General features: G+C 41.2%; 8 protein-coding genes across 8 annotated transcripts; 3 read left to right on the top strand and 5 right to left on the bottom strand.

Moving 5' to 3' along the window:
• Nucleotides 1-851: 851 nt before the first annotated feature.
• On the top strand, nt 852-2,993 carry FRE4 (ferric-chelate reductase; the record flags this gene model as incomplete). The annotated part of the gene is made up of 1 exon (XM_003681407.1): nt 852-2,993. One exon carries the CDS (start codon nt 852-854, stop codon nt 2,991-2,993), a length of 2,142 nt encoding a protein of 713 aa, XP_003681455.1.
• Nucleotides 2,994-3,854: 861 nt separating this feature from the next.
• SEO1 (putative permease SEO1) lies at nt 3,855-5,591 on the bottom strand (the record flags this gene model as incomplete). Its single annotated transcript, XM_003681406.1, has 1 exon — nt 3,855-5,591. One exon carries the CDS (start codon nt 5,589-5,591, stop codon nt 3,855-3,857), a length of 1,737 nt encoding a protein of 578 aa, XP_003681454.1.
• Nucleotides 5,592-7,417: 1,826 nt separating this feature from the next.
• Nucleotides 7,418-8,614, top strand: YHB1 (flavohemoglobin; the record flags this gene model as incomplete). Its single annotated transcript, XM_003681405.1, has 1 exon — nt 7,418-8,614. The coding sequence occupies one exon, from the start codon at nt 7,418-7,420 to the stop codon at nt 8,612-8,614; it is 1,197 nt and encodes a 398-aa protein (XP_003681453.1).
• Nucleotides 8,615-9,257: 643 nt separating this feature from the next.
• TDEL0D06570 (uncharacterized protein) lies at nt 9,258-10,958 on the top strand (the record flags this gene model as incomplete). The annotated part of the gene is made up of 1 exon (XM_003681404.1): nt 9,258-10,958. The coding sequence occupies one exon, from the start codon at nt 9,258-9,260 to the stop codon at nt 10,956-10,958; it is 1,701 nt and encodes a 566-aa protein (XP_003681452.1).
• Nucleotides 10,959-12,356: 1,398 nt separating this feature from the next.
• On the bottom strand, nt 12,357-13,292 carry TDEL0D06560 (aquaporin family protein; the record flags this gene model as incomplete). The annotated part of the gene is made up of 1 exon (XM_003681403.1): nt 12,357-13,292. The coding sequence occupies one exon, from the start codon at nt 13,290-13,292 to the stop codon at nt 12,357-12,359; it is 936 nt and encodes a 311-aa protein (XP_003681451.1).
• Nucleotides 13,293-15,434: 2,142 nt separating this feature from the next.
• ZRT1 (high-affinity Zn(2+) transporter ZRT1) lies at nt 15,435-16,580 on the bottom strand (the record flags this gene model as incomplete). The annotated part of the gene is made up of 1 exon (XM_003681402.1): nt 15,435-16,580. One exon carries the CDS (start codon nt 16,578-16,580, stop codon nt 15,435-15,437), a length of 1,146 nt encoding a protein of 381 aa, XP_003681450.1.
• A 1,356-nt stretch (nt 16,581-17,936) lies between these two features.
• Nucleotides 17,937-18,950, bottom strand: CHA1 (L-serine/L-threonine ammonia-lyase CHA1; the record flags this gene model as incomplete). Its single annotated transcript, XM_003681401.1, has 1 exon — nt 17,937-18,950. The coding sequence occupies one exon, from the start codon at nt 18,948-18,950 to the stop codon at nt 17,937-17,939; it is 1,014 nt and encodes a 337-aa protein (XP_003681449.1).
• An 822-nt stretch (nt 18,951-19,772) lies between these two features.
• On the bottom strand, nt 19,773-21,587 carry TDEL0D06530 (alpha-glucosidase; the record flags this gene model as incomplete). The annotated part of the gene is made up of 1 exon (XM_003681400.1): nt 19,773-21,587. One exon carries the CDS (start codon nt 21,585-21,587, stop codon nt 19,773-19,775), a length of 1,815 nt encoding a protein of 604 aa, XP_003681448.1.
• Nucleotides 21,588-22,652: the final 1,065 nt, after the last annotated feature.

Raw genomic sequence — 22,652 nt, 5'->3', positions numbered from 1 at the left:
GCAGATTTCCTAACGTATCACACTCGCCAATCAAATCAAAATATCCAGCTCACAAGACTTCGACCACGTCCAAATTGGTACAAAACAATCACTAGAAACCCTTTTCACACAAGATCATAAGAAAGCAGGCTGGCATTCCTGAGAATAGATCGGACGCTCTTGCTAAATTGGTCCGACTGGTTGACATCCAGACTGGCAGGTCACTCGTGAATGTAGCGGGCTTATACTAGCAACTAGAGGTATAGTCAGCCTCATCGGGCTAGATACTCAAGCAAGATACGACCATTGATATCGTTCTTGAAAAATCGGGCGCGCAATGTCAGCGGTCCATAACTTGAAACAGTTTTTTCACTGTCGACATTTTTATCCCAGGGAGCAGGACCCTAGCATACAGGGTGCAAAAGGCTAAAGAAGTGCTCAAAACAAAGAAAATCTGCAAGATGAAGCATATCGCGACTACCTTGCAAGTTCCTAAAGCCTTTGTTGAATATTTTCATTTTTCATTTTTTCTTAGAGGACCGCTATCAGGTACTGCGCCCATTTTTTCAAGAGACCCTACGGTTGTCGGCTGAGTTTTGTAGCTGGAAAGTCAATGTCCACTTGGCAGCCGAGAAAGGAACTCTAACGTTTTCTAAGAGACAAATTAGGTGTAGATGGTGAAACAACTTCTCATTGAAGATTTGCTACCGATGATTGGCTTCTTCTGGAAACATCGGTTACCGTTGATGCCAAGATATTGAAGTTTACGAGGAATGGACCTATAAAAGGTCGGAAAAGCATCGATTTGAGATCTATCTGTTGCTCCATTGCAAGTTTTCTTTTTATGTCGCTGTAAATCAATCAAAAATAAAATGTGGCTACTAGCAACACTGGTAAACTTCATATTCTTTCTGCAGGTTGCCACTGCAAAGAAGGGAGTTCCAGATAAGACCAACCTAATCAACAAGGTGGAGAGAGTTTCACTCTATTCGTGTTACGTTGGGTTGAGAAAACTTCCATGGCAATACACCCTTGCGAATAGATTCTCTGACTACACATGCGAGTACACTCCAGCGTTTGAATCATTTGTGTACTGCATTTATCAAAACAATCAAGAAAATGGAAATTCTACAAAGATCTTGGAGAAGTCGTTTGAGCAGGTAAGGCGGTTCTGTGATATACCGAGAGTTTTGAATAAGACGGATAGCGATTTTTACCATGCGTTGAACAATGGTACAAAATACATGCAAAGTCAAATCACTTCAGGCGCTAACATCACCTATCCCGTCCAGCTTGATACCAAAAAAAGGAAACAATACTATCGTGCTTACTATGGGTACTACTACAACTATGACAGTGGTAACTACTTTGGTGGATATATCTGTGCTTACTTCTTTGGGATCTTATTACTTGCTGGAGCCTTTCGTCTGGTGCGGTACACGCCGCTTCAAAAGGTTCTATTCAAACAAAAACTTGTGAACTATATTAGAGGTTATCTGATACTCCCAACTTTGGGCAAAAAGCATGCTGATCCATTTTCTTACCTCAAAGTTATTACAGGTTATCTTCCTACGCGATTTGAAACTTTAGTTGTCACTGGATATCTCATCATGCACACTGTGTTTATGTCATGCAACTACATTTACGATCCCTTGAATGTCATTTTCAAGAGCCATGCTATTCAGGTCTCGCGGTTTGTCGCAGACAGGAGTGGTGTTCTCTCGTTTGCCCATTTCCCATTGATCGTGCTCTTCGCAGGAAGAAACAACTTCCTAGAAATGATTTCGGGTCTACATTATACATCTTTCATTGTTTTCCATAAGTGGTTAGGAAGAGTGATGTTTTTGGATGCAGTAATTCATTCTGCCGCGTATACTAACTATACTTTGCTTTCCCAAACTTACAAAAGGAGGAAAACTAGAACATACTGGAAGTTTGGTATCGCTGCAACTATCCTGGCAGCTGGCTTGATGTTAACATCAGTGGCGGCATTCAGAAGACATTACTATGAAACATTTTTGTTTATGCATATTGTTTTGGGCGCCCTTTTCTTCTACGCTTGTTGGCAACACGTCATGACCATCAGCGGAATTGAGTGGGTCTACGCTGCTATTGCCATTTGGGTTGTCGACAGACTTGTCAGAATCGTCAGACTTTGTTTCTTGGGCTTCCCCAAGGCGCAGATAACGTTGATCGGTGAAGATTTGATCCGCGTCACCGTACCAAAATCCGCCAAATTTTGGAAAGCGAAACCAGGGCAGTACGTCTTTCTATCCTTCCTACATCCTTTGTGCTTCTGGCAATCCCACCCATTCACAGTCATGGACTCCTGCTCGAAGGAAGATGAGCTCGTTATCATCTTCAAGGAGAAAAAAGGTGTCACTAGAGTACTCAAGAAGTACCTAGCCCGCAATAATGGCAAGGCCTCAATGAGAGTAGCTGTTGAAGGGCCATACGGTCACTCATCTCCAGTCCAACGCTTTGATAACGTCTTATTATTGACGGGTGGTAGTGGTTGGCCAGGACCGATTGCACATGCTATCAATCTGGGCAAATCTTCAGCAGCAAGCGGCAAATCAAATGTTCAATTAGTAGCTGCCGTCAAAGGATTCGATACTCTCGAAGCTTACATGCCGGAGTTGACAGTGTTGAAAAACTTGAATGTTGATCTTCATCTTTACAACACTAAACCACCTTCCCCAATAAGGGTCACTGTGGCCTCTACCGATAAAACTGAAGAACCAGGAGAGAAGACGTCTTCTGTTGAGGAAGGATGGGAACAAGCTTCATCATCGGACCAGTCAATCCCAGATTTAGAGTTCGCTACAGTTCATCAAGGTAGGCCTGATGTTGAGCAAGTGATCAATGCCTGCGTTAAGCAGCCTGGGAAAACTGCAATTGTGAGCTGCGGTCCACCTGCCTTTGTTGATGCTATAAGAAACAAAACTGCCGAGGCGGTTATAAAGAATCCGTCGTCTGTTATCGAGTATTTCGAGGAGTATCAGGTCTGGTAAGGATGCCATTCGATATACTCGTAGCAGTTAGGCTGCAACATCCGGAGCCGTGCTGAGTTCCAAATCTGAACATTCGCTTTTAAACAACTCGATATTCGCCTTCCCAGTAGGTCGAGTATATTTAATAATTTGAACTTTTTTTGAGGGCTACAAGAGGAGCCTTGACAAATTGTCTTTTCTGATACAATTTATTATTTTACAACGCTCTGTACTTTTATAGAATAATTAATCAATAAACATTTAGACGGTATTTTGCTAAAATACCAGATAATACAACTATCAACGATAGACAATGCAGACCTTTATTATCATTGTTAGACAGTTTATCGACCTCGAAAATGACAAAGATCCTGGAACGAGTTTCTTTCTTGAAATCAACGCTTATGTTAACCATTTTTTCAAGATGACATGTTTATTGATTATCTTTCTATAAACCTATAGAACACCAATCTATGAGGCATTGACATCGCAAATCCAAACTTAATATCTACGGACTCGGTTGCTGTTTTGTTGCGTTAAAGGGTCTGACAAGGAAGAATATGCGTAAAATGAAAATTAGTTCAACCAGATCATTATGCCTTCTCAAGGGTAGCAAAATGAAATCATATTGTCAGCGAATATCACATGTCAACTCCAAAGATTCCACAAAATATCTTGAAGTGAGCAATATTAGTCCTGACCACCAAATCTAACTTTCTTGTTTATGTAGTACCGATAAGATTTGAAAGAAGTCCCGTTTCGACCACCAAGTCAACCGATATGAAGCTATTTCGCTGCTCACTAGATCTTTTTCCTTACTGAAGATGTGAGATTGATAGATCTAAAATGAATCCTGTACTGACGACATTAAAGTGCAGAAGCTTAACGCTTCAAATCAGACGAGTTCTCAGTAACAGCAAACGCCTCTGTGGAAGAAACTGATCCAGCTTTGGAAGGTAAATTCTCGATCTTGGAATTGTAAACGACTATGCCATTGTCACTTGCATGCTTCCTCTCATCCTTCTTGTACAGCCACAGCACAAAAAAAGTCCATATAGAGAGTGCTAAAGCACAGGCAGCTGTAAAACTGTATCCCCTGAGATATCTAGGGGCCTGCGTCGTGGGAAAGAATACCACACTGGTCCAAACACTAAACACTGAGCCGGCAATATTCATGATCACTAAGATTATTGCCCTTGTATCCGAGTCTCGGCGACAAATATCGTTCATCCACCCATAGAGAACCGGTGCCATGGCCCATCCCATATATTGCAAAATGAAACCAAACCATTTAGCCCCCTCTTCAACATTCCAAACTGCCAATATAACATTTCCTATAATGTTAAAAACCTGTGTGAAAATAATCGCACTCAAACGAGAATGTAGTTTGTCTGCTATTAATGCCGTGACTGTCAGATAAACCAGCCCGACCCCGGGGGTAATCATAGAGAGTTGATTAACTTTGGGGATCGCGTAACGTTGGAGCGATTTCAGCCATAGGATGTAACAACCTGTACCAGCGTTACTGTTACACCAACAAAATATATTCCATATCGAAAGAACCCAGACTTTCCAATCAAAAATAACACGCTTCCATACCTTCCAACTAAAAGCTTTTTTATGGAAGTTGTTTCCATCAGTATTGTTTTGCTTCAACCGCTTTCTGGCTAACCTTATTTCGTCATCGGTCAGAAATATGGAGTAACAATTGTAAGGATCTCCCGGTAAAGCATAAAACCCAATGATACCCACAATCACGGAAATTATCGCATCAATGATAAAGTTCCACCTCCAGCCTGCGAGCCCGTTCCTTCCGTTCATACTCGAATAAACAGCAGATTGAATACCACCAGATGACAGTGTACCAATATACTGACCAAAATAATAGAATGCAGAACGCCTGACCATTTCATCGTGTTTGTAAAAGCAACCGAAAAGGTATTGGTAGGCCAAGTAGGAAGGTGCCTCGAATGCACCAATGAAAAACCGCAGAGCCTTGATGCCACCGGTGGTCTTGACGTAGGCTTCACCTACTGTCAATAATGACCAAGCAAGATCCAAAGCTGGCAGAAGGTAGTTGAGCGGTACTTTATTCAGTACGAATAAGAAAGGTAATTGAAAAATAATATTCCCAATCGAGAACATATTTTGAGTGTGAACCAGGTCATTGCCCTTCATACCCAATTCCTCTTTCATACCAGAAACATATGCATTGTTCAAGTTCACTGTATCGAGATACTTAACCCAGTAAGCCATGCAGGAATAAAATGCCAGCAAAACGTCTAGTTTCAGGATCAGTTTCTTTTCTTGAGCGGAAGTGCTGCCGTTGAACCATGAGTACCAAGGATTTTTTGTCTCGACTTTCTTATTTCTTCTGTACTCTCCTTCATTGAAGAAATTCCACCAACGACGGTTGGCCTCGTCTCTGTACTCGATATCAGATTCTTCAACTTCGTCTATTTTGGCTTCTGATTCTAAAGCTAAACCTTCATCTCCAAAATTACTATTAGATGAGAAGTCTTCATCAACCACTCTCCTTACCGGCAGAAACCCATACTTGAGTCTTTTCCAAGGATCTATAAACAACTCCGTAGCGAGCGTTTTTGGTGTCACACTCATCGTTTTTCGCCTAACTCAATCTAGATCAGTACCTTCAATTAGCACAAATTCATTGCTAAGTTTTGAGCGCATTATATATATCATTCAATCTCGCTAATTATTCGGGTCATTCGATGTGTCTTAAACTTTAACCGATGCAGATCTGCCAAGGTAAAAATTGCATCGAATAGTAGTGGCTTCTTGGCAGTGTCGACACCGCGAGACATTGAAAAGTGCGGCGTATGAACCTATAGGCGACACTTGAAAAAAAGAGCCTTTTGGTGCCGTACGCTGACCATAAATGCACAGTAAACCAGTGCTCTCTTCGCATCAAATTGAGTGCATGCAGCCTTTCAGAAGACTTGGCGCATTCCTATCCTAGTGAACATTGTGGTTCTCGGGTGCTGTGGTTCGAAACGCTTGGCAAAGTGTGTAAATGTAAATCGAGGTGGCGTCTCACAGGACATGGCATCTTTATTAGTTGTCCAGCTGACAATATTGCTCGGTATTTTATTCTTGCATTTAGTATGTGTTTCGAGGTGTTCGGCTATCCATGAGAATTTGGAATTGGCTTTCAGCATCTTTTCGAAAGGCGGTTGACAAACTGACACCATTGTGCGCTGTCCAGCGACCTTACGAGCAAGCGATAGTGTACATCGCTTATGTGATCAATAACGGAATGTGTTATAGCTTACTCTTGAGTCAAATTGAAACGTCACCTATTAATGGATAGGGGTATGTTCAATGCAACTAAAGCTTGATGGCCCTGTTTTATATTCATTAGGTAGCAACAGAAGCCTAGAATTGGGGTTTAGGCCAAGCAGCGAATAAAGTTCTTGGACACGATAAATTACAATGAACGATCATAGGTTGTGTCAATAATCTGACACATTTGAGTTGTCAGGTTTGTATTTTGTCCCCTGATTTTTATTCCGTTCTCGGTCTATGGCTGAGTCTAATCGTAGTCAATCTGATTATAATAATACTGTAAATTTATCATTTAGTTGATCTGACTAGTGCTCTTGATTCATAGTCTCAAGGTTTGGCGAGCGATCTCAAATACCGATGATTTAAAAGATTCGGACGACAATAAAAGGGTAGATCGAAGACATATCAAAAGATATGGTAAAACAAGAGCAAGAGATATGATACAAAGTTGAAAGAGGTTTTGGTTTATTTTAAAGTGAAAAAAATTAGCTCAGGGGGAGAAGATTTCACGAGCTTAAGTGACCAAAGTAGTCAATAGAGCTTTTCCTTGAATAGATATTAGTGTTTTATGCGCAAGTAACGAAGAGTTACTAGTGTAATCTTACGATTCTTAATTACTCGAGGTGATGGGTTTAATTCGAACTTAGTGCGTACAAACCCTAGCCAGTCTCATACAGCCCTACTAGCTTGCTTCAACCCTAAGCTAAAGCCCTCTTCGGACCTAACTAACATTGTCGTCTCTGATTGGTTGAATTAAATGTCGTCTCGCAATTATCGGTCGAGAACGTTCGCTGTATTTGTCATACTTAGCCGCTTCGCAATGCCAAGCCAATCCACTGCCAATAAACGACTCATCGACTGACTTTGACCAATCAGGTTGACACAAATTATTAAGAACCCCATTTTGTAAAGTCGTATGTCACTCTCCTCTATGCATTGTAGCTTAATTGTTAACATGAAGAATAATGGTACGATATCCGGAGGAACTAGATACTTCAATATCACATTAATAGATCTCTACTTGCTCGAACGAAGTATAAAATGAGAAGGCCGATTGAACCTAAAAGATCGTAGTATTGTAGTTCTATTTTCTTTTTCTTGTTCTTGTGATACTTCATCATACTAATAACTAATATTAGATGTTGTCTGAACAAACTCGTACTATCGTCAAGCAAACGGTTCCTGTACTGGAACAAAATGGTGGTGTTATTACCAAAACTTTCTACGGTAACATGTTGCGTGATAATAAGGAACTATTGAACTATTTCAATAGAGTCAACCAGGCTAAAGGTGCTCAACCAACCGCTTTGGCTACCACTGTCTTGGCTGCTGCTAAGCACATCGATGACTTGTCTGCTATCCTTCCCCATGTTGAACAAATTGGTCATAAGCACAGAGCTCTACAAATTATGCCCGAACATTATCCAATCGTTGGTCAAAATTTACTGAAGGCTATTAAGGAAGTGCTGGGTTCGGCTGCTACCCCAGCAATTATCGATGCTTGGGCCGAAGCTTATGGTGCTATCGCTGATGTATTTATCTCAGTTGAAAAGAAGATGTACAAAGAAGCTGCTTGGGCAAGTTGGAAACCATTTGAAGTGGTGGCTAAAGATAAAGTAGCAAGTGACATTGTTGAATTTACTGTGAAGCCACAGGCTTCTTCTGGCATTGATTTGGCAAACGTTCCTATTAATGCTGGTCAATACATCACCGTAAAGACTCACCCATCTAGACACAACAACGAATACGATGCCTTACGTCATTACTCCATTTGTTCCTCCACTGCTGAAAATGGTTTGAGATTCGCCGTCAAGCTCGAGCAAACAAAAGACAAGCCAATTGGTTTAGTTTCTGAATATTTACACAAGGATGTTGAAGTTGGTGATGAGGTGTTCCTAAGTGCTCCGGCTGGTGATTTCCAATTGGAACCAAAGTTAATCCATCAAAATGAAGTCCCATTGGTTTTGCTATCTGCAGGTGTCGGTGTTACTCCAGTGCTTGCTATGTTCGAAGAACAACTGCTGAAAAACCCAAACAGACCTATTTATTGGATCCAATCTGCTTATGATGAGCCTAGACAAGCTTTCAAGGGCCACGTCGATGAACTTTTGAAAATGGGTAAAGATGTTAAGAAGGTCATCGTTCACACTGCCACTCAACCACGTATAGATGACAAATTCTTACAAGAACGTGTACCAGGTCACGCCGACGTCTATATCTGTGGTTCTCTAGACTTTATGCAAGCCATGATAGGGCATTTTGCAACTTTGAACCATAAGAGTGATACCGTCCATTACGAACCATTTGGTCCAAAGATGGCCACTGTGAAGGTCTAATCACCCTAGCCTGCAAATATATATTTCAACAATTTATGATAAATTCTGCCAGTTGCAAATACCTCATTCCTCGATCATCACATTATTGTCAGGGCCGGTAAAGTAGAAGGGCGGGGATCTGAGATCTTCAAGTTGTCATGCAACTTATTCTACAAGCACCAGAGAAACTGGCCGACAAACGGTCACGAAAAATTTTCGTCATTGCATATACGGTATATACGATATAGCAATTGTGTGCTGCCAATTGGTGATAGCTTAAGCACAGCGGCCAGTTCTGGCTCGACCACTATGACGAGCGTGGGGCATTTTTTTTCACGCCGGCCCCGCGTTGCTGGAGGTGACGATAAACTTGGCGCTGTAAGCCCCTCGCTACGGAGAAAATACCGTAGATGTACCGGTCTCGAGGATCATAGGCACGCCGCTAGAGGGATTTCTCCTTATTACGTAGTGTTCTCGAGAAACATATAAAAAACTTACGGAAAGAAAAATGAGTATTAAAGCATCTACTATTTAGCAATGGTCGCAGCTGTATTATTTGCATTCCTGGCTCTAATCGAAAAGTTAAGAAGTAAGAGAGATAACAAAAACAAAAAAAACTAATAAAGCTAACTGATATTTCTGATAATGGGTGAAATTTCTGATAATGGGTGAAATTTCAGATACTGCATCCAAACTCGATCAAGAGTTCATTGAAAATATTCAAAATCGTGAAAAGCAGCGGGAGACCAATTCTCGTGGCAGTTCAGAGGATCCACGCCGTATTTTACGGGAATACGAATGCTATGATAAGCTGGGATATTCGTTTTCTACTAGAAAGAAATGGACTATTTTAACGATTATTTTTATCACTCAGTTGTCGATGAATTTTAACGCTAGTGCGTATCCGCACGCTATCCCTCTGATAGCGAAGGAGTTCGGAGTTAGCACGCAGGCTGCTAATACAAGTCAAATGATCTTCCTGGTGTCATATGGTTTTGGTTGTGAACTATGGGCCCCTTGGAGTGAAGAATACGGAAGATGGAGAGTGATGCAACTGAGTTTGCTTTTCTCTAACATTTGGCAAATTCTTGGTGGGCTGGCTCCAAATTTCGGTACGATTATTGTGGCAAGATTCTTAGGTGGTATGTCATTGGCAGGAGGTTCTGTGACGTTGGGTGTCGTGGCCGATATGTTCGATCCTATAGATCACGGTTATGCCGTTGCGTTTATTGTTTTATCCTCTGTGTGCGGTTCTGTCATTGGTCCCATCTTCGGTGGTTTAATGCAGGAACATCTTTCGTGGCATTGGAATTTTTGGATACAGCTGATCTTTAATGGTGTGGCTCAAATTTTGCATTTCTTTATTGTACCAGAGACCAGATCATCTGTGCTGGTTGATAGAGAAGCTAAGCGTCGTCGTGAGAGTGGTGAAGATCCAACTATCTATGGTCCCGGTGAGGATAAGAAAATGGATTTCCACCATGTGTTTACCACATGGGTGAGACCTTTCCATATGTTCGTCTGCGAACCGATTGTCTTATTCTGCTCCCTTTTATCAGGTTTCGCTGATCATTTGATCTTTATTTGCAATCAATCGTTTGGACCTATTTTCATGCAATGGGGATTTTCAATAACCGCTCAAGGTCTTATCTTCATTGCAGTGTTAATCGGTTACCTCTTAGCCTACGTATTCCACGTCGTCGATGTCTTTTACCAGAAAAGGGACGTTGAGAAAATCGCCAATAGTCCTAGAGGCCCTGAACGTAGGTTACTACTGTTATTATACTTAGTACCTTGGTTGGCAATTGGCTTGTTCGGTTTTGCATGGACGTCGATGGGACCTGCTTACACACCTTGGATAGCACCTGCAATTTTTGCCGCTCTAATCGGTATTGCAAACTACAGTATCTACATGGCAACAATCGATTATATGGTTGCAGCTTATGGCCCTTATGCTTCTTCTGCTACAGGTGGTAATGGTTTGGCGCGTGATGTTTTGAGTGGTATAGCCGCAATGTATGCGAATCCACTTTATGATAACATTGGAGGAAAGTTTCATTACCAATGGGCCAGTACCTTATTAGGTTGTTTGGCAATTTTGTGCACAATTCCTATCTATATCTTTTACTGGAAAGGTCCAGAGATTAGAGACAAAAGTAAATTTGCACAAGAGTTGTCCCAAACTTTTGAAGATGATAGGGGACATAGAGGACTTGATAAAGCCGGGAGACCTAGCTTTGAATCTTACCGAAAGCCTATTGCTGGTGATAATGGCCTGGAGTCATATCAAAAACCTACCACCAACATGCGTGATCTGGAATCATATAACAAGCCTACAACAGAACTACATGACTTTAACGCTTGAGTTGGTTCCAAATTATAGATTAGATTTTAATATATGAAAATCAATGCATTTCGAGACGATACGAATGAATTTTTTTTTTTAGTGACTACGCTTAGATCAGAAGATTGATCTTTGGGAGGGATTGTATATATTTCCATAGAAGGCATTTTACTGAATAGTAAGAAACTTAAAAATTGGCAACAATTGCTCTTCGAGATTTGAATCTTTCTCTGACAAAAAATGAGCTAACCCAAAATCAGGTATCCTTGACAAATCGAGTTCCTACTAAATAATGATACATTTTTATTAAGCCCTGAAAGAGAGATAGACAACGGCTAAACATGCAAAACCGTGTGACACCTCTGAACTGGATGTATCCCTTGTATGAATATTTTTGATCTTCAAACTATATAATGGAAAGTTTTCAATCAGCGGTATTATTCATACCTTAGAGTTACTCTGATTGAATAAATCGCTCCAAATGAAGCAAGAAAGGCTTATTCTTGAAGAATGATCAACCTTAGCACATAGAAAACTGTAATTAATACTCGACCCGAGCTCCAACCTAGTGCAACGAAGAAGAGTTTTGTTTGTTGATCATATACAAGCGGCTGGAGTAAGACGTTGTAAGGATTGCATTCCGCCTATTGCATTTCAACCATATTGTCGCTGGCGCATTACAGTCGATTGTATTAGGGCCAATTGCTAAATAATACAACCACCACGGAAAGTTGATTACTTACCCTCAGGAGTCTTAAGGAGATCTCCTCACAAGTTTCCTCACTGCCAGAAGCGTTGTTCTCTTACTGTGTAGTTCAGATACTACGATGCGAAAGCGTAAAAGTCTGATGATTTCTCATTTGAGTCAAAGGATAGACTCACCTTAGGTAATAAATATGTGAACTGCGTCATCGTGCTGTGAATGATTGGTGTATGTCATGGAATCAAGTTTCGGGAACCCAACAATCATGTAATTGAAATTATGTTCTTAGATTTACGATAATCATAACGAGGTATATAACGGCTAAGATTAGCAAGAAAGCCTTTTGGTCATAACCGCTCTTCTTTTAAGAGTTTCGACTATTGGTGGTAAATTCTTTTATCACTCAACTGGGCTAGCCGTCTTTTCTTGAGATGATCTCAAGGGAACGTTTCATGCATAGAATTAAACGGCTGTCTCGTTCGAAGTTTACAAGATCCCCTGCCTTCATGTGATGCCTTCCACGGTGTGGGGAAGACATGCAGTATAAATTTGTTAGAATATAGTAACTACTGCTATGCAAAAGTGAAAGCACAACTTAGGATAATATTATAAGTAAGTAATATTTATTAATTAGCAGGCAGCAGTGGCATTGATAGTATTAATTACTTCGAAATTTCGTCCTCGTATTATAATGAGTGTACAATGTCCAAGAGTTCTTAAGCTAATACCTCCTCCTTGGCTTTTTTTTCCAGAGCAACAACATCGGCATAATTTAGCCATTGTAGTGCTTGCCAGATAGCTGAGGCCAAGATAGCACCCAGAAGAGGACCAATCCAGTAAATCCAAAAGTAGGTTGGGAAAGATTTAGCAGCCAATGCGGCGCCGAAGGACCTGGCAGGATTAACACCTGTCCCTGTGTAAGCAGTACAAGCCAAGTGTGAGATAAAAAGCGAGATACCGATGGGCAAAGCAGCCATGAAAGATCCGTCTTTCGATTCAATGGCAGTCATTAGAACAGTAAAACACAAGATTGTTGTTTCAAACATCTCTATGAACAAACCACGACTTCTGGAACATCCTAAACCCAAACTATTTGCAAAGCGAACTCCCCCTGGAGTCATAGCGTGTGCAGCACCGCCAGCAGCCATACCGTCCAACATCTGGGCGATCCAGTGAACAAGACATCTAGTTGGCTTGATAGCCCTTGACAGTGCCAAACTCAAGGACACTGCAGGGTTCAAAGCACCACCAGAGACACCGGAAAAACACCAGACAGAAAACATAACAGAAAAACCAAAACCTAGGGCAATCATAATCAATTGACCAGGGTGTGATCCGTCAGCCGTTGCCTCCAACGAGACATCGTGATTGGCAATATTCGCAATCACATAGGCACACCACAAGAACATAAAGGTCCCGCAGAACTCACCAAAGGCTGCCACACAATGACCTCTGATGGTTTCTGAACCTACACGAAGCTTTGGGTACCTAGGTCTATAAGGAAATAAACCATAACCAGACTTCTTTGATTCACGTTGATCCAAAGGCGGTCTATCTGACCTGGCTCCTATAGGGTCATAGTCCCCTACTCTAGTAAGATTATCAGAGCTTGAATGATCAGTTTTTGGTCTATTATTTTCAATGTCGGACATTGCGAAAGTTTACTCTATTGGAAAGCGAGACCTACCAAAACGCAAACCAAGACATTGACAGGGCACTTTTCTGCAATTAAAGCGGTCCTTTTATGCATTTCTAGAGCTCTAATGGAACCCAAAAAAGCTTCCAGTCCAAGACCCCCAGATTCTCTGCATCTATATTTTGCAGCCCTTGATGAGCATCTCAGGTACCTTTTTTCTGCCTCACTGCCCGGCCGGCTAGTATATAGATTTTTCAATCAACTTGATTGCACTCCGCCGTGCATTGAAATGTCCTGAAATGTCCAGCTATCTCTCTTATAACTGTTAGTATTCTGAATTGGGCTCAGTCACCTCTGCTTTCTGCCAAGAAGCCGGAATGGCTCATAGCCCTTGGAGCGGGTGCGGACCGAATGCCAATTCAGCTATCTAGAACTAACGTTCCACGGATTGTAGGTGCATCGGTTATTGGAAGAATGCTGCTGAGGTGCTTCTCTTCGAGTCGCTATTCAAGTTCGGTAAAATGGTAAATAGCTGGCCATTCAAAGAATATGATGTCTTCTTCAAGTGCAGACATGTGTTTCTATTGGACAAATATCATTTTAGGAAACCTTCTCTCATTTAATCAATGAGGTTAATAGATCTTGCAAAATTCATGAACATTTACGTCCTCGTAGATACCTTCGATGCCTAGAGTATTGCAGTTAACTGTAATGGTTATTAAGCCTCTGTTGTTCTAGCAAGTTGTAACTGATAATATTCAAACTCATTGTTCTTGGGCTAGGAGAGTGGCGAACTCTTTAAAGATGTCAAAACTATAGTTTGGCGAATGAGCAGATGATCGCTCCCAGCAACACAATGTCCGAGAGATACCTGGAGAAATGTGGACTCTTAGGCTGGACTTACTATCATTAGTGGTAGCTCAGCTGAATGGACTATTTGGATTTGCGTTTTACGACCTTCTCAATTGTAACAAGCCTCTGAACCAGGCCAAAGAGTTGAGGATGTCTTCTTATGACGAGCAATCACCAAAAACATAGGTGACCAAAACATAGGTTCAAGTGATTCACTGAATATTCATAGTTTAGATTGAGCATTTTACCCTATCCTGAGCGTCTTTAGTTAAGCCATTGTACCTCTGTATACTCATGAAACACGTATTTGAGGTTTTACAAAGTCCATCTTGCCAACCTTTTATAATTTACTAGTAGAATGTGATGTGACAGGTCCACCTTTAACTGAAACTGGGTTGCTAAAGACAGGCTGTAGAGTCACAAGCTAGCATAACAATCAGACAGTGAGGAATGAGACACGGGATCAGAATGACGCAATGGTAGTGGTCCTAAGATCGTCTCTTGGGGCCAGCACAAATTACTCACCTTGTCTCCATTGGAAATCACTGAAAATTTCCTCGACAGTTTACTGTTTCCTATGTAGGATCTACCTCGCGAGCTCATGCAGCCTCGAGCTTGACAACTGGCTAATCTGTACACTTAATTGCTATTTTATTGGAAGATTTTGCACATGCATATGCTGGTCTGAGTAGTTTGAGATGTCTTGAGGATGCTGAGTATATCGCTTGAGTTTGAGAAGATTGATCTAGTTTTTACGATTTGCAAACGAACCACGATCAACGGCTGAATTTAAAGTCAACCTATCATCCATACCGAAGCCGCTAAACTACCATGACTTAAAAATTCTTGTAGCAGAATTGATGTCATTGAATTTTGGTTTTACGGCATATCAATCTTACCAAGACTAATAATAATTTGATGGTATGCAACTGGAATAGTTCATCATAGGCAAACCCAGTTGGTGGCCTGTCCTAAAACCACTTCACTTATATAAAGATCTTGACTGCATTTCAAAGTTCATTTCACAAAATCTACAACCCTACTGAATGAAATATTCTCAGTTTTAATTCTTGTCTTTTATTAAAAATATTTATTAGAAACATTGATTAGTATACAGTCGATGCATAAAGAACACTCAAGTCAGCTTGAGAGTTCCAATGCATTCACACTCAAAGTACCTCAAGTTACAATTGCTTCTCGTTGAAAGATACCTATGCTCTGTTCAGTTTCTTCGATCCCATCTACACAGGCGTTCCACTTTAGCAACTGGAAATTCTAGAACTCTAAGATGCCAAGGATAGTTGACTTAAGCCCACTTTCCTAGCAATGCCATAAGACCTGCACCCCATAGCATACTCATGACGTTGAAAGACAAAAGTCTCAAATCCTTTGTTCTGTGAGGGTTGAATAGATAATCTCTGGCCAACATTTCGACTAAACCAGTGTAAATTAGAACACCTGCTGAGATAGCGTCAAGAACACCGGAAACGACGTTTACAACGTAAGATTCGCCGTTGTAAGTTGTACGAACACCTAGACCGATGGCAACACAGATTGGGGTAGTCAAACCGTAAGCAAGGCACAGAGCATATGGCCACCAACGTTTGTTTTGGGGGAAATCGATAGCAGACAATCTTGCCCCAATACCCAAACCTTCGAAGGACTGGTGGAAGACTAGAACTGGATACAAGGTACTAAATTCCTCGCCAACACTACCCAAGTTCAAACCGATCATAACGGAGTGGAAAAGCACACCAAATTCTAAAATCAAAAATGCTGCAAACTCGCTCTTAAAGGACATATCTGCGGTAGTTGAATCAACATCGGAATCAGTGAATGTGTCAATGGATTTCTTGTCCTTTGTGTTGGAATGATGATCATGGTCGCAGTCTTCTTCCACTTGACTTCTTTCGAAATCTTGGACAGGTTCGGCTGGACTAACGATTGTTTGTTCGATCTCGTCGAAATCATGTTGGTGTGTTTTACCATACTTTTTTTCCACGTAGACAGCACTGAACAAGTCAGTTAGGAAAGTGAGAAAGATGGTAAGAAGCATGATGGCAGGACACCAAGCGTAAATCGACCAGTTTCCGGTCATACCAACACAACTCAAACCACCAATTTCTGCATATGCTGGGTCCAATAGATGGATGAATGCAGTAGCAATAATAACACCAATACCGAAGTTACGAGCAAAAGAATAAAACCATTTGTTAATCTTCAACCATTTGACTCTCTTGGCTACAACAGGGTACAGGGTACAGCAAGTACTCAAAACCAAGATAACAAAGATGGAGGAAATACGAGCACCCATCCAACCATTGTATTCGTTTTCACCGAAATAGACACCTTGCAACACACAAGTCTTCCAGGCGTCACTCACATCATCATCATGAATAGTGACCGTATCAGGGTCCCATTGCATCCACCAAGGGTCAGAAGTATTACTCATTTTCCAGTTCAGTATATTTCTTGCTGTTCTGATTATTTAGACTAGAGATTGCTTAATTCAAGAAACGATTTGAATTGCTCATTTATATGCCAATCATCAAGACAAGATGTATGTCGACTGAAAGTAAGAATTTTCATCACACGGCTCAACTATTGGTTCTCCTGGCTGCCATGACCTTTAAGGTTGTCCATTGAAGTACTAAATTTTTTTTTCTACTTTTTCTGCCAACGCTCGAAGAAAGCATCGCATCACTTCGAAAAGTCCATAACCTTCAAGGTATGAAAAATCACCTAGGCGACATATCAGCATAATGGCATACACGGTAGGGGTGTAGCTTCCACAAATGAAGTAATTAATTGAATTCATTTTTTCATGACAAGGCATCATGATTCCGCTACAGGCAGTACATTGAATTAAGGCGCATTTATGGCATAAACGCAGTCATATTAGAGTTGAGATTGATGTTCAAGTGGTTTCACCATATTGTTCAAGTGATGCCGTTGGTACCTTCAGGGCCCTGGGTCGAAAAATTACCATATTGGCCGAAATTTTAAATAACCTTCTGGGAATGTAAAGAAGCCCAATTACACTCAGAAGTGTCTTCAAGGCGCAATCAAGCCTTTTCTTACTCAAAGGGTTATCCTATGTGTGTAGGGAAATATGTGACCTCATTTAACGTCAATGCGCAGCGGTCAGGGTTTTATTGTGTAGCTGAGGATTGACATCTTGCCTTGTACTACGAAAATCCTTCTTTTGAAAATTCCTGATTGGGCTCCTGTATGGTTCGATAGTTGCAGAGCTTCGAAAGTGCATAAAAAAAGCGTCAAACTTGGAAAAATAGTAGGGCTGCTTTGAATTTAACTTGATCCACATATTTGGCTACTATAGAGACAGAGGTTATAGATTTCAACTCATAACACTTAAATGCGACTTGCCATACTCATGAGTCCCAAAGAGCGAGGGTCGTTGTTGAACTAACATTTACAATTCCCTCGGGTGAAAAGCTTCTTCATTGATACCTCTTAGCTTTCTTGACAAATCTTTAAAAGTTGCATTTTTTTGCAGTTTATTCTTCTTGCAACAACCATTTCTCACTACTTAGTATGCCTTCTCAAAGTGTATCGAAATATGAAAGTCAGTGCTGAAGGGTCATTGCATTCTCGTTGTTCCATAAAGTATGCTTTCTGCTTTACCAGGCTAAATAAATCCTGTCTGGCATATGAACTGGCATTTGCAACACTTGAGATTCCATCAGTGACTGGGTCCAATGAGCAAGGAAACATTGGCGAGTCTGGTAATATAATAGGCCTTAACTCAATTTTACTCACATTCTATCAAGCTACTTGACCATGCGACTTAGAGTTTCGGATTGTATCGTCTTTGGAGCATCTCGAGGTCGGAAATAGTCGTGGCAGAACCACCACATACAATTACAATCACTATGTCCTTTGAGCTCAATTTGCAACTTAGCAACTTGTTTAACTCATCGACATGATAACAAAGAGAAACTGATGCTGCACAAGCGGGTTCTACTAGAATGTTAGTTTCTTGAAAAAATCTAAGGCTTGTCCGTACAGCTTCCTCATCCGTCTGAACAAAGGACCTTGTCTTGTATCTTATAGCCTTTTCAAATGAGTCCTGAGCAATATATGGCGAGCCCAGAGAGGAAGCAATACTTGTTACTTCAGTCAATCTCACCGGTTTTCCTGCCGCCAACGACTTAGCTAGTGCGTCTGCGCCGACGGTTTCGACAGCAATGATTGGGATCTTGCCAGCATATCCGTGGCGCTCCAAACCACCTACGATACCATTGTATAGTCCACCTCCTCCCACGCTGCAGATAATGCCCTTCACGTCTCGCATAGAGCGTCCCTGCTCTTGCAATTGTTCCACAATTTCATCAATCATGAAAGAGTGTCCCTCCCAGACCAAAGGGTCATCAAACGGATGAACATAAAGAGGTTCTACATTTGAAGGAACCTTTTTCATGACTACCTCTTTCAAATAAGTGTCAGCCATGCCCCAATGGGTGCCATGAACGATGACTTGACTACCTGCATTCTGGATTCTATCAATCATATGCCTTTTGGTGGTGACAGGAACCACCACTGTGCAATTGAGATTTAACAGCTTGCTAGCATTGGCAGCCGCTAGACCGGCATTCCCACCAGAAGAGCTGAACACATGAACATCCGATCCATCGCGGGATCTAGCTTCTTTTGCTTTACTGTTTATGAGATACCCTATTCCTCGAGATTTGAAGCTTCCACTTGGCTGTAAGGTTTCATATTTTAGAAAGAACTGGGGTCCGTCCTTTTCAGATTCCTTAAATCGACGATTCAGCAACGGAGACTTATGAGAGTAGCTCATGTTTGATGTTTATTTATAGTACAGAAGCTCAATTGATCCTTGAATAAGCTCCTAAATACTACACATTTTATCTCTTTTATTTGTAGATCCGGATGACTAAGCCTTTCATCGAACAAATGGGTAGATATGACACGCTGTAGAATATTTGATGATAAGACTCATACATATGTATTTTGATTGGCTTCTCGCCTGAAAAACTGTTGTTCAGAGGGTTAAAGGAGCTATGGCAAGGAATGATGACTACTTCATTTTAGTTCACACTGTCTGTAAACTCTGTGAACTCTAAGAAATAAATCCTGCGGGGATTTATAGTTCTTAAAATACTAGATAGTGATAGTGTACTGCTTGAAATTGCCAATCGTATTTTTTGATGAAAGCTTACAGGCTATCAGATTGATGAACGCATCTTCAGATCTCTTGCTTAATCTTAGAAACCCATGGCGCATAGAGGTAAAATACAAAATCATTTCCAGTATAGAAACCATTCGATGTGGGGCTAGATAGAGGAATGCGAAACTGCCCTATCAGGAAACTTCGTTAGGACCAATTTTGACTATTTCTGACAGGTCGCTTCAAAAGTCACATATTTTGGCTAAAAATCACCATAAAACCTTCGACCCAACATTATAATAAGCTTGTAGTAGTTCTCGTTGCCGAGAGAATCTACTTGCCAATGAGCACAAAAGCTTGTAACTACTGTAAATAAATTCCACTTATTTGGCAGCCATTTAACTAAACAATAACATAAATGTATAAAAAGGATTTTTCTGGTCAATCAATAGTTAACTTTATACTGTTTTATCATCATCATCACATCATCAGTCATTCACGCATAAAGATCTTGTCCTTGACGGTTTGCAATAAGGAGGAACTATCATGAATGTAGATTCTTCCCTCCCATGGCTTCAAAGTCTTGGATGCGTCCTCAACGTTGCCATCGGCGTAGTTACCGAAAACCAATTTATAGGAACCTTCGCTTGGAATCTGGAAGTCAAGATTTTCGGAGCTGAAGTTCAAAGCAGCAAAAAGGGTTTTTTTACCATACTTCTTGGTGAAACTGAATAATTTCTCGTTGTCCAGGTCGATGAAATCAAAATCGTAACCATAAATGGCGACGTCCTTGTGTTCCTTTCTGAATTTCAAGGCCTTTTTCCAGAAACTCAAGACAGAGTTTGGGTCCTTGCTTTCATCTTCAACGTTGATACCATCTCTAAAGGATTCGTTCAAGTGGAACCATGGCTTGGCTCCAGGACCGGAGAAACCAGCATTTGGTTCTTCGTGGGACCATTGCATTGGAGTTCTGGCGTGATCTCTAGAGATCAAGGCAATACCTTCCAAGAAATCTTTCATTTCTTGGGAGTTTTCACCGTGTTCCTTCTTGATAATGGCGTAGTTGTTTCTCACTTCAACATCTTCGTATTTTTCAACTGGCCAGTTTTTAAAATTAATTTGACCCAATTCTTGGCCTTGGTAAACATATAGAGTACCAGCCAAAGCAGTTAGCAAAACGGACAAAAGTTTACCAGAGGTAACACGGTACTTGGGAGAATCGTCTGCAAATCTAGTAATAGAACGAGGTTGATCATGGTTCTCCAAATAGACTGTGGACCAACTGTCGGTACCGTTGATGAAGGTGAACAATTCTGCCAAACCCAATTTCCAGCTCTTGAAACTAGCGGGAACCAGCTTGTAACGGAACAATGGAGAAGTACCGTGATCGGTATGGGTGAAATTGAACAATTCACCCATTTCGTGTCTGGCTGCACTGGTGTACATTTTCTTGACCTCATCAGGGGCGCGTTGCATTTCACCGACAGTCATAATTTCTTTACCATCCTTGACCCTGGTTCTGATAAATTTGTTCATTTCTTGGTGAAACTCATGAATTCTTGGTCCATTCAAACAGTATGGGTCACTGCTTTGCCATGGAGAGCCCTTGTCAACAACTGGAGCATCTGGCAAACCTGGAACCTTGGAGTACAAACTACCAACATCGATTCTGAAACCGTCAACGCCGTGGTCCAACCAGTAACCCACAGCACTTTCGTAAATGGCCTTTCTACAGTCCTCGTTTTCCCAGTTTAGATCGGGTTGAGTCTCCGCGAATAAACGCAAGTAGAATTCCTTGGTATGTTCATCAAAAGTCCAAGCAGACCCCCCAAAGTAAGATCTCCAATTGTTTGGTGGAATTGGAGCACCATTCTCATCATAACCCTTTGGTGTTTTCCAGAAAAACCAATCACGCTTAGGGTTAGTCTTGGAGGATCTAGATTCCTTGAACCATTCGTGTTCACTGGAACAATGGTTGATAACTAAATCCGTAATAAATTTCATACCCATTTCATGGGTCTTTTCAATCACTTTGAAGCAATCTTCATTGGTGCCATAAGTAGGCCAAACCTTCTCATAATTAGCAATATCATAACCCATATCATCCTGCGGAGAATCATAGAAAGGAGAAATCCAAATGGCATCGATGCCAAGATCTTTTAGGTACTCCAACTTTGAAGCAATACCTTTCATATCACCCCAACCATCATTATTCGAGTCCTTGAAACTAGCTGGGTAGATTTGATAAACGGTAGCTTCTTTCCACCACTTTGGTAGAGTTTCTGGATGGTTCTTCACTTCAGGCATGAGTTAAATTTTTTTTTCAAGAATTTACTGTGAACTTCTCGCTAGACGTTAAGGACACTTCTAGTTCTCTGCTCTCTTAGGAAAAGGAGGTAGAACTTTTTTTTTTGTAACCACTTTGAACCTCCTTTTTATAACCAAATAACAGATCCGTTGGTAACATTGGATAACCCCATGTTTATTCATAAGTCTCAAACGAATATTGGTACGAATATCGTTACGAATACTAGCATAAACGTAACAGGAATTGGTTACGAAAGCTTATGCCCGTTCTAGATAATGCAGACCCCGCGCGCGGGGTCTGCGTCCTTCTTGGCTACCTCGAAAAGAATATCCATTTTAGGCAATGGTGTGATAGGCAACCACTCATACCCCATCATCCTTGCAAACACAGAGACCGCTATCATAGAGTCCGCCATCATATCCGCCAGCGGAAATTAGCCTCAGTATGTGTCTCCATGGTGAGGCTAGTAGTTAAAGAATGTTCGGTGAAGTAACTCCTGAGATCGGCCAAAAACTCTTCTACGGACGGCTAAGCGCTTCATCAGAAAGTGAGAATATGTCCGATCTTTTGGTCGTTACCAAGGCCGATCTGTGGGATGATGCAGATCGGTCAAGGCTCTTGCAAGAGCTAAATGCTCAATTCTTGACACCTAATGAAGTAGAAGGAGTGGTCAAACAGTGCTTGTTCATGCGCCACATGCCTCTTCGGGAGACTCTTGCTCGATAAGAATGCCCCAACATGTCCTCATTCAAGGAGTCTAGTCTCCATCTGTCGAAGTCAGCGTGCAAAATACACATATCTTGAAAAGGTGAATCAAATAATACGTGGAGCAGGTGACTCAATTTGGCAACCAGGTTGTAAACAACAGCTGGACGTAACGTAGATGAGCTGTGAAAATGTGGGGTGAGTTTTTTCACTAGTGTTTGAATGAGACGAAACCAACAAGTCTTGCTCCTTGGTAAGCAGATTTGTCTTCATTGTACCGATGAACTATGGAATTGGATTTGAACCCGGAAATTAACCTTGGTCTTAGCTCTGAGGTTCGGTTTGTAGTTCTTGGGTAT

Source organism: Torulaspora delbrueckii, chromosome 4 (assembly GCF_000243375.1).
Source record: "Torulaspora delbrueckii CBS 1146 chromosome 4, complete genome".
NCBI lineage: Eukaryota > Fungi > Ascomycota > Saccharomycetes > Saccharomycetales > Saccharomycetaceae > Torulaspora > Torulaspora delbrueckii.
Note: the sequence above shows the minus strand (reverse complement) of the source record. Positions and strands in the feature narration are given on the sequence as shown.